Source organism: Cotesia typhae, unplaced genomic scaffold (assembly GCF_013202065.1).
Source record: "Cotesia typhae breed Kobodo isofemale line unplaced genomic scaffold, CoteBio_Ctyphae contig_22, whole genome shotgun sequence".
Taxonomy (NCBI): domain Eukaryota; kingdom Metazoa; phylum Arthropoda; class Insecta; order Hymenoptera; family Braconidae; genus Cotesia; species Cotesia typhae.
In genome coordinates this window covers 543,803-560,255 of record NW_027423728.1, presented here as the reverse complement: position 1 = coordinate 560,255, position 16,453 = coordinate 543,803, and the positions used below count along the sequence as shown (strand labels likewise).

Here is a 16,453-nt window from a genome sequence, read left to right as displayed (position 1 = left end):
AAAATGAAAATGTTTCATTTAATTATTTTAAGACTCCTTCAGATAACATGGCAATGAAAATTAAATTTGAGCGGGAAGTTAAAAATTTTTATTAAGGAAATAGTTGACTTAAATTCCATACTCTAATGCTCAATAACTTGATAATAATAGCAATAATTTTAATTTAATAATGATAAATATTGTTATTAGCATTATTTTCATTATTAATTCATTGATACCATTGAAAATAATATCAATATTATTATTATTATGATTATTATTGTCAACATATGAATATTTTGATTTTCGCTTTTTTTTTTTAGAATAATAATATATATTCTGGTTTTCGCTTCTTTACTGGAATAATAATATGTTATAATTATGATAATAAAATTTTGATTGAAACTTTGAAATTTGAATTTACGCGCGCTTTTTGAAATAAAAAGGAAAATTTTTATAAATAACTAAAAGTTTCACATGCTTTTAAAATAAAAAGAATAATAATTACTAATATTATTATTATTGTTATAATAATAATAATAAAATTTTAATTGAATTTTTAAATTTAATGTTTCGCGCGTTTTTTTAAAATAAAAATTATAATAATTCACATTGCGTTGCATCTACTCAATATTACTTCTACTGAGAGCCAGTTTTGTAATTAATTAAATAATAATAATAATAATAATTATTATTATAATAATATACAAATAATGTGAATGATAAAATAATGATGGAAAATTAAATAAAATAAAGTTATATTTAATTATTTTACGAATACCTGAAATTGAATAGTAAATTAATTTAAATTTGAATTAATCGCTTAATTTGTCAGTCCTGCTGGGTGAATCTAGAGGCAATACAGCTTACAGCTAGACATGTAATAGAAATTATGCATAAGTACTACAAACTTGGATTGAAATTTAATGAAATATTTTAAACGATTCAAATTCGCGCCTTTCTGACAAGTAGTGTCACCTGCTGGATGCATTTAGGCGCATCACAGTATATGAACTGTGTATAGCCGGAAAAGAAATGAAAACAATCCAAGCTATATATTTATAACAAATATTTATTAATTATTATTATCATTATTATTATTATTATTATTACAACTATATTCTAATTTTCGCATCTTTTTTGGAGTAATAATATGTTATAATTATAATAATAAAATTTTGATTGACATTTGAATTTTCGCGCGCTTATTGAAATAAAAATATAAATTTTTACAAATAACTAAAAGTTTCACATGCTTTTTAAAACAAAAAGAATAATAATTACTAATATTATTATTATTGTTATAATAATAATAATAAAATAATAATGAAAAATTAAATAAAACAAAGTTATATTTAATTATTTAACGAATGTACGAAATTAAATAGTAAATGAATTTAAATTTGAATTAATCGCTTAATTTGTCAGTCCTGCTGGGTGAATCTAGAGGCAATACAGCTTACAGCTAGACATGTAATAGAAATTATGCATAAGTACTACAAACTTGGATTGAAATTTAATGAAATATTTTAAACGATTCAAATTCGCGCCTTTCTGACAAGTAGTGTCACCTGCTGGATGCATTTAGGCGCATCACAGTATATGAACTGTGTATAGCCGGAAAAGAAATGAAAACAATCCAAGCTATATATTTATAACAAATATTTATTAATTATTATTATCATTATTATTATTATTATTATTACAACTATATTCTAATTTTCGCATCTTTTTTGGAGTAATAATATGTTATAATTATAATAATAAAATTTTGATTGACATTTGAATTTTCGCGCGCTTATTGAAATAAAAATATAAATTTTTATAAATAACTAAAAGTTTCACATGCTTTTTAAAACAAAAAGAATAATAATTAATAATATTATTATTATTGTTATAATAATAATAATAAAATAATAATGAAAAATCAAATAAAATAAAGTTATATATAATTATTTAACGAATGTACGAAATTAAATAGTAAATGATTTTAAATTTGAATTAACCGCCTATTTTGTCAGACGTCCAATGGAAATGGAATGACTCTGATACTATACATAGTATACTTTCCTGAGAACATTTAATTGTACCAACTTAAAAACTTAAAAATCTAGAGCAGAGTAACTATCCGCAGAGAATCTCAGACGCCAAATGGAAACGGACTAACTCTGATACTAAACATGTACTATCCGCATCGAACTAAACTGTACCAACTTCGAAATAAAAAATTCGACCGAAATTAGTAAAATCTCTCGTAGAATCGAAAAACGGAGGAGCGAAAATTTTATAAATTAGGATAACGTTAAATAATGAAATAAACAATATAAATTTTGGTGTTTTACAAAAAGGACTAATAATTAAAATATTTAAAGCGAGTGTCAAGTGTTGATATGGACGTAGTAATAAAATAAATCGAGTTGAAAATATGATGAGGTTATGTTGACATCTGACTCGAGAATAGAGGCACTGTAGCCTCACGCCTACACGTTCACACACATTTTATGTGTGTTGTTGAACGTGTACTTGGCTTGAGGCACTATCGTGCCTCCGGACTTAGGACGAAGTTATCGTTTTAATCCAATATTTTTGCTAAATCTATGGAATATTTTTCTTAATTCTTGTTTTTTAAATATTTCAGGTATCAAAAAATATTAAGTTTAAAAAAATATTTTCAATTATTTAGAAAATACTTTTCTAAACATTATATTTAAATTACACTTAATCATTTTAAATGTGTTAAAGAATTCATAATTTGTTTTCTTGAAAATTACTAACGATCAACTACTTATTAAATAAACATTATTGTTTACTATCTCTATTTTACTTTAACACATTTTGAGTTACGAATATGTGAATTCATGTATTAAGAGTGCTAATAAAAGTGAATATAAACTTTGATTTCTAGTATTTTTAATGAATTTTACAATTAGATTCGTATAATTAGGCTGTTAATATTTATTTCATTAGAAAAATTTTTCCGGACTAAATAAATGGATGCTTGTCATTTAAGTTTCACATAAATTGTAGTGTGAATTTGATAGAAATACTCAATGCCGTTCGTAAATGGAAAATTACACAGTGACCGAATTCCATAGTATAATTCAATACGTATGCTTAACTAGTAAATAAATCTTTTTGTCTTATAAATTATTATTAATCTGAAATGCATAATCTTCGTTAGAATTTTATTTTTATAGCTCTTTATTTTTAGAAATATCGAAAAATTTGTTACTTCGAGGACATTCTTCAAGGAATACTGCATATAAAATATTGGTCATAATCGGATATAATAATAGAGTAACGTATACTTCGAGGTCACTTCTTGAAACATTAATTGTTGACTTAAAACATGAAAAGATCAAATCTTGTCTACACTGGTTAATTAGTCGTATTTTGAATCATTGGAGAACTTGAATAAATATTATTTCTGAAAGAGTAAAATATTAAAATATTTCTAACATACAGGAAGCTTGGCAGAAAAACTAATATATACGATGGTAAGAGAATATTAAAAGCTTTAGTAGTCGAAAATTTCTAGCGAGTAACAAACATTTACCAAAAACGCTGTACACCAAAAATTAGATAGTAAATTTATTAGAACCACTTTTCTGATAAAATAACGACCGAAATAATTAAATATATTTAAGTTCATTTAAAAAGTAGAGTGATTGAAACAAAAAAAGTTCAAAACTTACTTAAAACACAGAATTAACATTCGATACGGTTTTACAGGTATCTAGTAGTTTACACGTACACAGCTGTGTTTATAGTTCAGTTTGTTATATTATTTTATAGTTTTTTTAAAAGTTACGCCGATATTTGGTAGTCAAACTAAACAAAATATCTGCCTACATTTCAAGATCGTGAAAAATATTAAATTCTCATTAACAGCAACAGATTATTCTATAAGACCGTATCTTTGAAATAGATTCTTTTATTTTGCAACTTTGTAAAAATGTTAGTGAAAAATGAGCTTTGCTCTTAAAAACTAAAATTTTTAAAAGAAGACACGATAAATTTTAATAACAATTTAGGTTGATACAAGAATTATGTTGATCTAAACTCTGTTAAAGTGACCTGTATGAAACGTATTTTGAACAAAAGTATAACAGTCCAGTTTTATCAAAAATAGACTATATGATTTCTTATGCAGTATATTTATTTTTCCTTTCTCTCTATTAATGTATACATTAATGTATACATCACAATTAGTAAAATTAAAATTAATATCAACATATTTTTTACATAAAAAATTTCCATATACGATTATTATTTCATCAAAGGCAATTTAAGATTTTACTTGACTGTCAGTTAATACTGAAAAAATCTTTGTACGCAAAAGTTCATCAGCACGGTCATTAACTAAACAAACTTTATGACAATTCTTTCCTAGAATATCTTGGACGTCAGATTTTTGGTCAGGTATACCCGTACATTTTTTCGCATGGAGTCGAAAGGTCTTACTGGAGAAATAATTATTACATTTATTACATCGTATATAATCTTTACCAGTTTTCTTAAAGCCAGGTTGGCATCTTCTGCTTGTCATTAAAACTCCACTATTGAAATTTTTATTAGTATTATGTATTAATCTTCCGTCGTAACGTATAGCAGCAATTTTTTGAGACCGTTTCTTACTTTTGAGTGGTAGCCTTAAAAACTTCTTGACAGCTATTTTATTTTTGTGACAATATTCCAAATTTCGTGCAAATTTAGTCACTGTAGGATAAACTCTCTTTACTCTCAGCATTGCTGTCAAGGGATCTATCTTCAAAATTATGACGTAGAGAAGTCTTGTGATAAAATTCGGATGAAACTAAATCTCTGAATGTCGATTTAGAAGACAAATCACTTGAGCGACTATCCTACATTTCCCAAAGCCCCGATGGTATACTTGGAGCAGCAGAACTCTCTGACTTCAAGTTTGATGTCGAATCAGTAGACTTGCAGGTATCTGTGAGATTGACATGTGAAACAGACTGGTTAATTGAACCAACATGTTTCGATGCCTGATATTGTGATTTTGTGTACGATGAGTCCGTAGAGTTATCAGGAGGTTTATTGCTTAAGGCTCCTTGTGTTAGAATTTTGTCTTTTGTTGTTTCAACTTGAGACTTGTTGTCTAAAAGAAAAAACGTAAATACATGAATACACTTCTATAATGAAAATAACATTTAAAAAATGATTTTAATACTTGAAAACTATGAATCATTATTACTAGCAAACGACAAAATATTAAAAAGCGAAGTAATTAGAACAGAATAAAATTCAGTGATAGATTTTAATAAATTTTATTTACACTAAATGAGGTGACATAAATAAAAATAAAGTTTAAATTTAATTTTTTCTTTATAGTATTCGACCAAAACTTTCATTACCTGAAGAATTAATTAGCTGCACAGTACTTTTATAGCACAACATTGACTCGTATAAATACTAGGGTGATTCAAAAAAAAAGAATATTTTTTTTTTCGTTTGGTACTCTGAACAATAGGTTCCTAGACACCTCTAAGAAAGCCTCTCCAAGCATGAGTTCTTAATTGTAACGGGAAGGTCCTCCTTCTTACAGTTTTCTATTTTTTCTTATTATCAGATAGAAAAATTTATATCTCGCTTCCAACTACTTGAAAAAATATCTTGTTCCTTAGATTTTGTAGGAAATTGAATGCTCTACAAAAAGGTCTCTTACGATTTTTCGTAAACCCAACCGTTTAAAAGATATTAACGGTTAAAGTTTGATTATTTTTGGGAAAATTTTTTATTTCTTATGAATTTTATAACTCAATGAAAAAAATCATTATGAATGATGAAACTCATAGTTTTGTAGGAAATTTACTGCTCTATAAAAATGGTCTCTTATGATTTTTCGATCAAGTTGAGCGTTTACGAGATATTCATCGTCAAACATCAATGCATATCAATTTTTCTAGTTTTTGATCAATAATTCGAAAAATTTCAATTTATTCTGTGAGTTTCAAGGAAATTTAGACAAATTTGAGTTTCTATGAATAGAAATATGTTATGAACTAATTTTTAATTAGTTTTTTTAGTCTTGGACATGTTTTATTACATTAAAACAAAAAATTAGTGCATTTTTTTAAATATATAATTCAATTTAGTGTGTTTCACTTTTTATCGAAGAATTTATTTATTTAATTATCAACTGCCATATAATTTTCAATATTTTCAACATAACGGTACACTTTTACTGTAAATAATTTCCTCTATTGCAGTTTGGGTAGTTTTTTCGATGTTCTTTGATAATTTGCAATAAGTATTGGAATTGCTCTTCATTTTTTGTCAAGCATTGATTATACTCACTAACTAATGCAACAGCTCGTTCTGCTGAATCATTAACAACTTTCAATTGGTTAAAGTATTCTTTATTTTCAATGTAACTGTCATTAGTAGGCCACGATTCAATATCTTTATCAAGGAAGTCATATGGTAAATCAAAGATTTTAAAGAGATTTAAAGACTTTTTAGAAACAAAGTCACTCAGACTTTTTGTATTAATGAATTCAAATCGTTTTTATCAATTATAAATTTTTAGCTTTAGAATCTGTACCGTTACGAGTATTAACAGCTCCAACAATATTTTTTTACTTCCAATGAAACGGTATCGTCAAATAATGATAAAATAGCAAGTTCATCACTTAAATACCATAAATGCAAAATCATTTTTTTCACAAGTTGCTGAAGAAATCAATGAATTGATATTTTTGTACTCGAATAAATTTTTCAAAAACTGCAAGTCATGATTAGCAGCAGTTGTTGCAGAAGTTGATGAAAACCAAGCTTTTAAATACAGTGTAACTATAAATATACAAATTTGCCGAAGACCGTCCAATTCTTTATTAGAAAGTTTAAATTCATTTCTGAATAGAAACATTTTTAAACTGTAAATTGCCTTCGCCATCCACCTAGCATGATGAATTGCACCAGGACGTTTGAAAAAAATTTCTTCTTGAGGCATTTCTCCAAGGAAAATCAACGACAATTCCAACAATTCTTTATAGTCATCTCGGGGTTGTAGTAACTATCAAAAACAATTAAAAATTTGTCAGAAACAAGAAAATTTTTTTCTTAAAATCGCAGTTAAATCATACCTGTAAGGATTGTGCAATTAAACTAGATATTTCATTTTTTTATCCAAAATGATATCAGCAACAACAGTATCTTCAATTCCAGATTTATAATTAGTTTTATTTATTTCATCCCATGATTTTTAAATCTTCCGAACATTGGTACGTTTGGCCCAGATGACACAGGCCAATATACTTCAAATGCACTTCTCAATATGATCTCAAAAATGTGGTGACGACATAGTAACCAGATTAACTCTCTTCCCAAAGTCTTTTCAATTACCTTACATGTACCGTTATGAATTCCTGTATAAAGAAAATAGATAACTATCGTTAAATTTAATATTTTCAACAAATTGTAGATTATATTTAAAATCCAAATGAGTAAATAATTCTCAATAATTTCAAAAGTGAAATTCAGTAAGCAATAAAAATTAAACTAGAACGTTAATAATTAAATATTTTTTAGATTAAATTATCATTGATAAGTTACCTGTATTAACTGCCGTCGTGTCAAAACACATCGCCTTAACATAATTAGTAATACCCCATTCACTCAATGTCGATAAAATGGCTGATGTTTGATTGTCTGCCGTCCCAGAATTCATTTTGGAACCCCAAGTAATTGTTCGGTACCAAATGCAGTTAAAATAACTGGTAGCCGTTCCACAGATTTTGATCCAACAAGGTCATTCAGCATTTTTCCGTCCCAATGCACAACGTATTTATCGTGTGTCTTAAAGTTGTCATTAAGTCCTGTAGCAATGTCTTCTCTTTGAAGCATACGAGCTCGTTGAATTGAACTATAACTGAGCGTTGTATCTTCAATTTTAATACCTACTGCTAGTAAAACCGGAGCAATAATAAACATCGCATTTCTACTGCTGACATTAGCTCGGTCGAGTCCAAAAATGACTTCAGGAGTTAAGACATCAAGTTTTGCTCGTTTTGTCGGAATTGGAGGTTCATACTCTGAATCAGATCCAAAATTTGTAACTCCACTTAATGTATACGTAGAGAACGACTCTGATTTTTCACTTGGAACAATCGCATGACTGGTAGACGGTTGATCTAAGTCTGGAATAAGATCTGTTTTATAAATTAAACGAAGAAAATGTATAGAATTTATTCATTTTGATGACAAATAATTAAGAAAGGACTCCAAAAATTGTCTAGTCAAATGTCATCTAGTCATCTATGAAAAGTTACACTACTACCTGACTTTATAATAATTAAATATCTCAGATACTTACTACTCTCATCTATTCCCATCATAGTTGTGGTTAAGTTTGATACAGGTACATTATTAGAAAGAATCTCTTTATGGGTACCGAATTTTTGATCCAAATACAACTTTCTAATATTATCATCAAGCACTTTTAAGGATTTTTCGCTCACAATGTCGAATAATTGTTCAAGATCAGTCTGAAATTTCATTTCCTTTTGGTTTTGCGCTGAATTCTTTTTATCGAAATGTTTTTGTAATTTTAACCATTGACTGTGATAGCGAAGAAATTTTTGATTGCATTAGGAGCTCCACTAGTTGGAATCTGATTTTTTCTCCACAGTTCAATAACTTGGTCAACTGAATTTTTAGCACTTTGTTTGATTGAATACTTTAAAATTTTAAGTTGGTAGAAAAACACACGCATAACCTCTTTCACTTTTGGTAACTTACGTTCCGAAATTCTTTGTAGAGGTATTCCGATAAAACGTATTTCTTTATTCATTGTAGGTTAATTGATGATAAATAAATTTATGTGATGATTATAAGACTTATTTAAAATGAATTATTTTATTACGTATTCAAGATGATCAGTTTTAGGAACACTGAAAATACGGTATTAAATGGGTAGATACTGAAGATAGTTGAGAGTAAAAAACATAGATGGCGTTAGTTTCAGAAGACAAACAGAAGAAGAAATGGAATTCAAAACAAAAATCCCCTCGAACGAAAATTTTATGTATATTTTGTGAAAAACAATTTAAAAATACGCACTGAACAAATTTCATAATAATAAATGACAACGCGATTAGGATTTTAAATTATTAAAGATAAAATTAAAAAAATATTATTAGAATAAAAACTTTCAAATGAATTTTCGAACAGAAAACATCTATAGGAGTTGCTTTTATAATAAAAACTCAAATTTGTCTAAATTTCCTTGAAACTCACAGAATAAATTGAAATTTTTCGAATTATTGATCAAAAACTAGAAAAATTGATATGCATTGATGTTTGACGATGAATATCTCGTAAACGCTCAACTTGATCGAAAAATCATAAGAGACCATTTTTATAGAGCAGTAAATTTCCTACAAAACTATGAGTTTCATCATTCATAATGATTTTTTTCATTGAGTTATAAAATTCATAAGAAATAAAAAATTTTCCCAAAAATAATCAAACTTTAACCGTTAATATCTTTTAAACGGTTGGGTTTACGAAAAAATCGTAAGAGACCTTTTTTGTAGAGCATTCAATTTCCTACAAAATCTAAGGAACAAGATATTTTTTCAAGTAGTTGGAAGCGAGATATAAATTTTTCTATCTGATAATAAGAAAAAATAGAAAACTGTAAGAAGGAGGACCTTCCCGTTACAATTAAGAACTCATGCTTGGAGAGGCTTTCTTAGAGGTGTCTAGGAACCTATTTTTCAGAGTACCAAACGAAAAAAAAAATATTCTTTTTTTTTGAATCACCCTAATAAATACTTAGAACTCCAATTTTCTAATTTTTTCAATCGCTTTACAGCTATAATCGAATAATCATCTTTATTTTCAAGCTTCACTAATGAAAACATTTTCAAGAAATATAATCGTGCAAACCCAAAAAAAAAAAAAAACAATTTAAAGAAATAATAATTAAGGATGAAAAAAAATAATTTTCAAACAGTAATAATAAGTTAGTCACAGCAATTGAATAATAAACATAAATAAATATTATTGTTGCCAATGTAAACTTATTTTCAGGTGTTATTATTATTGTAAATAGGGATATTACTCGCAGAGACATCTGACAAGATTTCATTAAACTATATATTAGACAATATCTTGTAAGCACAATCAACAAAATCAACATCATTTATTATCGACGGGGTAAAAAAAAAATGTTATTGAAATTAATAATCTAGGTTAATAATTTGTAAACAAATACAAATGTTTGGAATTATATAAATAAAAATGTATAGATAAATTACAGCAAAATACAGCGTCATTTGTCATTATATAATTATTGGCTAGGAATTAAAATTTTTGGCTAGGAAAAAATATTAAATATCTAATATCAGCTGGATTAAAATGTCGTTTGCTTTAATTGTTGATAAAAAGTGAAAAACATGTTTTAAAATCATTTAATTTATGCATAAGTGATTTCCATTAAGTTTTTACGAAACTAAATAATTAAACTATTCACATTGTATTACTGAATATCTTTAATAACATAGTGATAATGAGTTCAATGTTTATTTATATAAAATATCATCTCTTACTAACATTTTTCGTTTTATCATTGATTGTTCAATATATGAATAGAATATTTTAACTTTTTTAGATGAAAAATATGAATTTATTTATTTATGTATTTTTAAACTTTCTTTTAAGACTGATAAATAGCTATTCTTCAATGAAAGACAATAAATTTTAATAAATATTTTGATTAAATCTACATCAACAAATGATTTATTACAGTAAATTAATAAAAATAGGACTTGATCGATTAAACTATTTGTAATACTACGCGACCAAGTGAGTCATGACTGACCAAATGATTGTAAATTTTGTGATGTGGTGGGCTCTAGAACAGTTTAAGTAAAATATCGAAATTTTTACGCTTAATACCAACAATACCTTTACTAATAACTTTTTTATCATAACAATCTTCTATAAAAAGATATGATTTACTTGAACAGATATATTTTTGATCGTTTATTTGTAATCATTGATTATTATTATTTATTTATAGTTGATTGAGCCTACAAGTTATAAATAGATAGCCTAAAAATGAATGCATGAATTACATAATTATTTTAAGAAAGCTATAGAAAATGTGTTATTCTAGTGTATATATTGTTTCAAAAGTTCTACTTCAGACGAGAGCAAAACATTGTCTAAATTTATAAGCCGTTGATATCAGTTTGAAAGTTTTTAATCTTAGAATTATGAAATTATTACAAACTAATTGCATTTTTATATTCCTGAATCTTTTGATAGGCAAAAATCGTTTCTTAATATTTTCAAGTTAGTACTTCAAAAGTTAGTTAAAATAAATTGAACCAACCTTTCCAAATATCTGAACGCAATTTTGAGCGTTCCTTGTTATTTACATTAAATCAATGACGACGGAAAAAGGGAAATAAAAGATAATGATTAATCTTAAAAGATATAAAAGCAGTGAATATGTGCGTTAAAACTTCAAGGATTTAGTTTTTAGGTGTGTTTATTGAAATACGTTATTGTATTTATAGTATTAATGACCATACTTTCAGGACATTGTGTAACAATTAACATATTATGAACGCAGAGTTTGAGGACAGATCTTCATTAAATCCGTGACTTTGAGGTCTCATCTAGTCAAATCAAAAAACACATATCTATATCTTATAGCAAATGTAATTATCTTAATTTAATCTTGGTTAATGAAAATATTTTAGTTCAAAATTATACATACCTTGGTAAATCTTAAATTTCCTTTGGAAATTCTTATAGGTAGTATAAAAATAGAATTTATTCAATCTTTCACAAAAAAATCATTATTATTTTATTTTTCCACTCGTACAATTAAATAAAGCACATTGTAATTTTGACACTAAACATTAACTGCTGCTGGATAAAAATTGAGCATAGAATTTACAAGCTTTTTTAGTGCATGTGCGCATTTTTTAACTTACCTATATGTTTACATAGAATTTAAAAGTTATTACTAAGGCAAAAGATGGAAGCGAGGCATAAAAAAACGAACTTTAATTATGACATGTGTATCTTATTAAGATACCACAATAAATGAAATTTGGTAGGTCTTTCGAAACCGGTAAGCTGAGTTATTATATAAAGAGCATCACTTTGAGGACATCATGGAGCAATTGATTATCAGATACTTCGAGAACGGATCTACGATGAATTAGTTACTTTGAGGACTCAACCATAATATTAAATCATGAGTATGAAGATTTTAACATAACCAGAAGACCAAGTTTATACATCGTAAATATTGTATGTTTTGAAAAGATATTTAGTATTTTGACTGCAAACTTTAACTTATCGATAATTGTAATTTAAGGGAATAAAAGATTCAAACAAAAAATATGACATAATTTGGGGTAATTTAAACTTCTCAGTTTGAATTAGATATCGTTGATTGATGATCTCTATTGTAATTTTTGATAAGTCACAGAGTGCGTATTCGCAATTTTTGGTAAATTTAAATGTTGAGATGGATTTTAAAAGACGAGTATTAGGTTATATGCTATTGTTATTAAGAGTGTATGTTAAGTCTACAAGAATTAAAGTGATCAGGCAAATTAAATGAAAAATCTAAGCATAAAATTATTATATAAAGCGTGCTGTTTCGATGATATGAAGTAGCAATTCCTTTATTTTGGATGTATATTTCAAGGAAAACTCTTCAATGTATCCATTACTTTGATGACTCATTCACATCTAACTGTGAATATTGTTATTGTCACATAACATATAAGATATTTTGAATATCTCAATGATATGTTTTCGGAAATAATCTTTTACTACATGCTATAATTTTTCCAACTATCACATCATAGATTGATTAAATAATCGATGCAAAAAAATTATAGAAATTGGTAAATTTAAATCTTTTTCTTTCATTGTAAAAATTTTAGATTATTTTGCAATGAAAATATTAAAAAATTTAATAGTAACAGTTTTTTAACTGCAAACATTGTTAAGAAAATAAAAAAAAAAGATGGTTTGAATTTTTTACGATTAAGATTTCTGGAAGTTTGACGGCGGTCTTGAAGTATCAGTACTAAAACTAATTATTACATAAGTGTATTCTTTGAGCCTGTCCTCAAACTATCAGTTCTGTTTCCTAACTATTTTTGAATTATCAAACCATGCCCAAACTTTACGTTTAACATACATGAACCTATCTGTAGTATTTCTAATTAATTAGAAATAAAATTTTCATAGGTAAAAACTAAAATATTTTTAAAAAGTCAAATTTTTTTGAACAATTTTTAATCGGATTTATCAATTGCATTCAGTAACTAATCAGTTTTTAACTTAATTAAGTAATTGTGTCGATTTTTGCCGATTCTGTTAAAATCGGTTGATTCGTTTGTGAGATAGCGGAAACAAATGATTACGAAAACAAAACATAGTACACGGAAAGAAAATTGTACGAAAAATTTCTATGAGCATATTGTGATTCCGGACTAGACTTTTAGCTTCTTCTCTTTTACTGTATTATATTTTAAAATTTACTTGAGTTTTACCACTTATTACAATCCAACATCGTAAAAATTAGTAGAGCTACAGTAAATTTTAAAATGTAATATAGTGAAAGGGAGAAGGCTAAATGTCTGGTCCGCTATTACGATGTGCCCATAGTAATTTTTCGCTGAACTGAAATGGTATGCAAAGTATCTAATTTATAAGTCAATAGAATAATTTTTGTCTTTCCAATTTTCAAATGTTTTCATTTGAAGTTGGCGCGGTTTTGTGTTTCATTGAAATTTTATCAGTCTTACTCAGTGACATCTACCTTAATTTGGTGGAAGTTCTTCGTCATCCAGTAAATGTATATTTATTTATAATAATTCAGACACTTGATCTCATGAGAATGCAGCACTTTTAATAACAAATAAAAAACTAATAATAATTCTAATCAATAATACTTAAGTGATATTTAGTTAGTCTTGCTGTTTATCAAAGTTTTTATTATTATTGAAGATTTTAACCCACGAAAAAATCCAACCATGGTAAGTATCACCTATCCGAAAGAAAAATGCTATTTTGAACCATGAAAAAAAAAAAAAACATTAAAAATTTTTTTATTTACTAGGCTGCGAAAATGTTAGAGAAAGAGGAGTTGAAAAAATTATTTTTGACGACGCAGCGTTTAATCACAATTGGAGTGAGTCCGATAGTGAGGGTTATGATGGAGATACGGAAGAATTTTTAGATAATTTTCGTAATAATGTTCGTCTTAAATCTTTGAATAACGGAGCTAATGATGCTTTTCAAACGTCATCTCGCAATAAAAATGAATTAAATGAGACAAATAGTGGTAATAGTGAACTAGCTGACACGGGAATAAGAAGTCAAAATTTAACAGTAAAAACTATAAAAAGTATTACAGACTGTTTCTCTTTATTTATGGATGAAAGAATATTAACGTTAATGGTAATTTTCACAAACTCGAAAATCGCTAAAATTCGTAAGAATTATTCCAGGAGTCGAGATTGTCAAGACACAAATGTCAATGAAATTAAAGTTTTTATTGGTCTGATTATACTGGCAGGATTACTACAATGTCGTATGAAAATTGATGCTCTATTGGAAAAAGGCGGACTTGGAGTTGAAGTATTCAGGTTAAGCATGAATTTCACTAGATTCAAATTTTTACTACGCTGTGTACAGATCTCAAATTCCAGTGAAAGTAAACTAAAAAACAAATTGATGATTCTAATAAAAATCAAGGAATCATTGAAGTGTTCCGAAAAAATTGTCAACAGAATTATAAGTGCGGAAAATCTATCGCTATAAGTCGAATAATATTGACGAATGATTTAAAGGAAATGCACAGTAAACAAAATTCATCTGTAGGTGTAGTCATATATTATGCAATGGATACAAATTCTTGCTATATTTCTGAACTTGAATTTTATAATAAAAAATTTTTTGATGATTCTAATGACAATTGTACTATACATGAGGATGCAATCAGTTATTTACTTACCGTTGTAAGTAAAGAAATGAACGTAGTATTAGATGACAGCTGTAAACCATTGGTTTCAGATGTTATTGAGTTAGAAAATATACAAAAAGTTGATATTCATGATGTTACTGAAGTCACTACCGAAAAAATTGTAAACATTTATTCTTTAATGGGACGGACAAGAAAATTGATATTAAAACTGTGGTTTTATTTAATTGATGTAGCCTGTCTGAACAGTTTTTCCTTTTATCATCAGCGCATTAATAATAATCTATCTCGATCGGAATTTTTAAAACGACTTGGTTTGGATCTTGTTTCTGATCAAATAAAGGAGCGATCTACATGTCAGTATCTACCAAGAGAATTGAGGAATGAAGCTGCTGATTTTTTATCGATAAAATCGGTTTCAAAAACTTTCAATAAGAACATAAATAAACCCGTTAGATGTATAATTTGCCCTAGAAAAGCAGACAAGAAAGTACGTTCGTATTGTCATGAGTGTGAGAGACCCATGTGTCAATCACACATCCCAGATAGCAAATTGACTTCTGGAAGAATACCGAAAGAGTTCTCATTTACGATTTAGACGTCAGAATTCATATCCAAAAGAACACTTTACGAACTTATCAAGACGTCGAATGCGCCACTTTATGAGCAAGTTCAGACTTCTTACGCAAAAGCTCATGGGGAATACTTTTTTCTGACTTCAGAAATAAGAACAAATTAAGAATTCTATTCTTGTTCAATGAAAATGACTTCCTGAGCGCCTCATTTTTTTGAGATCTCATAGATGTAGTCGTCAAGAACTCATATAGAAGAAGACTTTAATATGACTTCGTTAGGATTTCATATTTGGGATTAATAATTTTGAATTATAGGTATCAAAAATTTTTTTAGTTTTAAATCAATATTATTTATTGAAACAAAGATATTTTTTATATTGTCACAAATGTAGTTTACATAACGTATTATTTCTGCTTACTAATATTATATTAATTTTTTATCACTTGGCTTAGTAAATTAAATTAAAATATTTTTAGATAAATCAAAAAACATAAGAAATGAAAATTTAGTAAAATTATAGAACATAAATAAGTATTTTAATTAAATGTTAATTTTTTGCCTGATGTTTAACTTTAACATATTTGATTCGATCACTAGCATGCTGAAGCCATGTTTTGATTTGTCCATTCAAATCTGACAAGGTACATTGAGGATTTAAATTAGTAATTGCACCTAGAATCAAACAATTAATCATATTAATATTTATAGTCAAATAATTATGAGTTGAAATGCATAGTTTTAATGAACACATAAAAAATCTTGACTTTAAAATAGTACTGTCAGAACTAGTAATTATTTAAATTTATTTTTTTAATTTGGTGGTAGTAGAAATATGTTATAACGTGATAGTGTTTATAAAATTTTTACGAATTACAAAGAGCCATTAAAAAAAAAACAAGATTTTATATT

General features: G+C 26.9%; 2 protein-coding genes across 6 annotated transcripts in view; one reads left to right on the top strand and one right to left on the bottom strand.

Annotated features, from left to right (window-relative positions):
- The window catches only part of Nmdar2 (glutamate ionotropic receptor NMDA type subunit 2), a 786,854-nt gene that overhangs the window by 542,033 nt on the left and 228,368 nt on the right, over nt 1-16,453 (top strand). The window lies entirely within an intron of this gene.
- LOC141524150 (uncharacterized) lies at nt 7,273-9,069 on the bottom strand. 4 transcript variants are annotated; one of them, XR_012478671.1, is made up of 3 exons: nt 8,318-9,069; nt 7,558-8,153; nt 7,273-7,370 (listed from the first exon to the last, which is right to left on the bottom strand). XR_012478671.1 is itself a non-coding variant. In XM_074237824.1 (3 exons), exons 1-3 carry the CDS (start codon nt 8,499-8,501, stop codon nt 7,669-7,671), a joined length of 564 nt encoding a protein of 187 aa, XP_074093925.1. In that variant the 5' UTR covers nt 8,502-9,069; the 3' UTR covers nt 7,344-7,668. The 4 variants fall into 4 exon arrangements, 3 of the variants coding, with proteins under 3 accessions (XP_074093925.1, XP_074093923.1, XP_074093924.1); XM_074237824.1 differs by having other exon boundaries at nt 7,344-7,800; nt 7,906-8,153; XM_074237822.1 differs by having other exon boundaries at nt 7,344-8,153.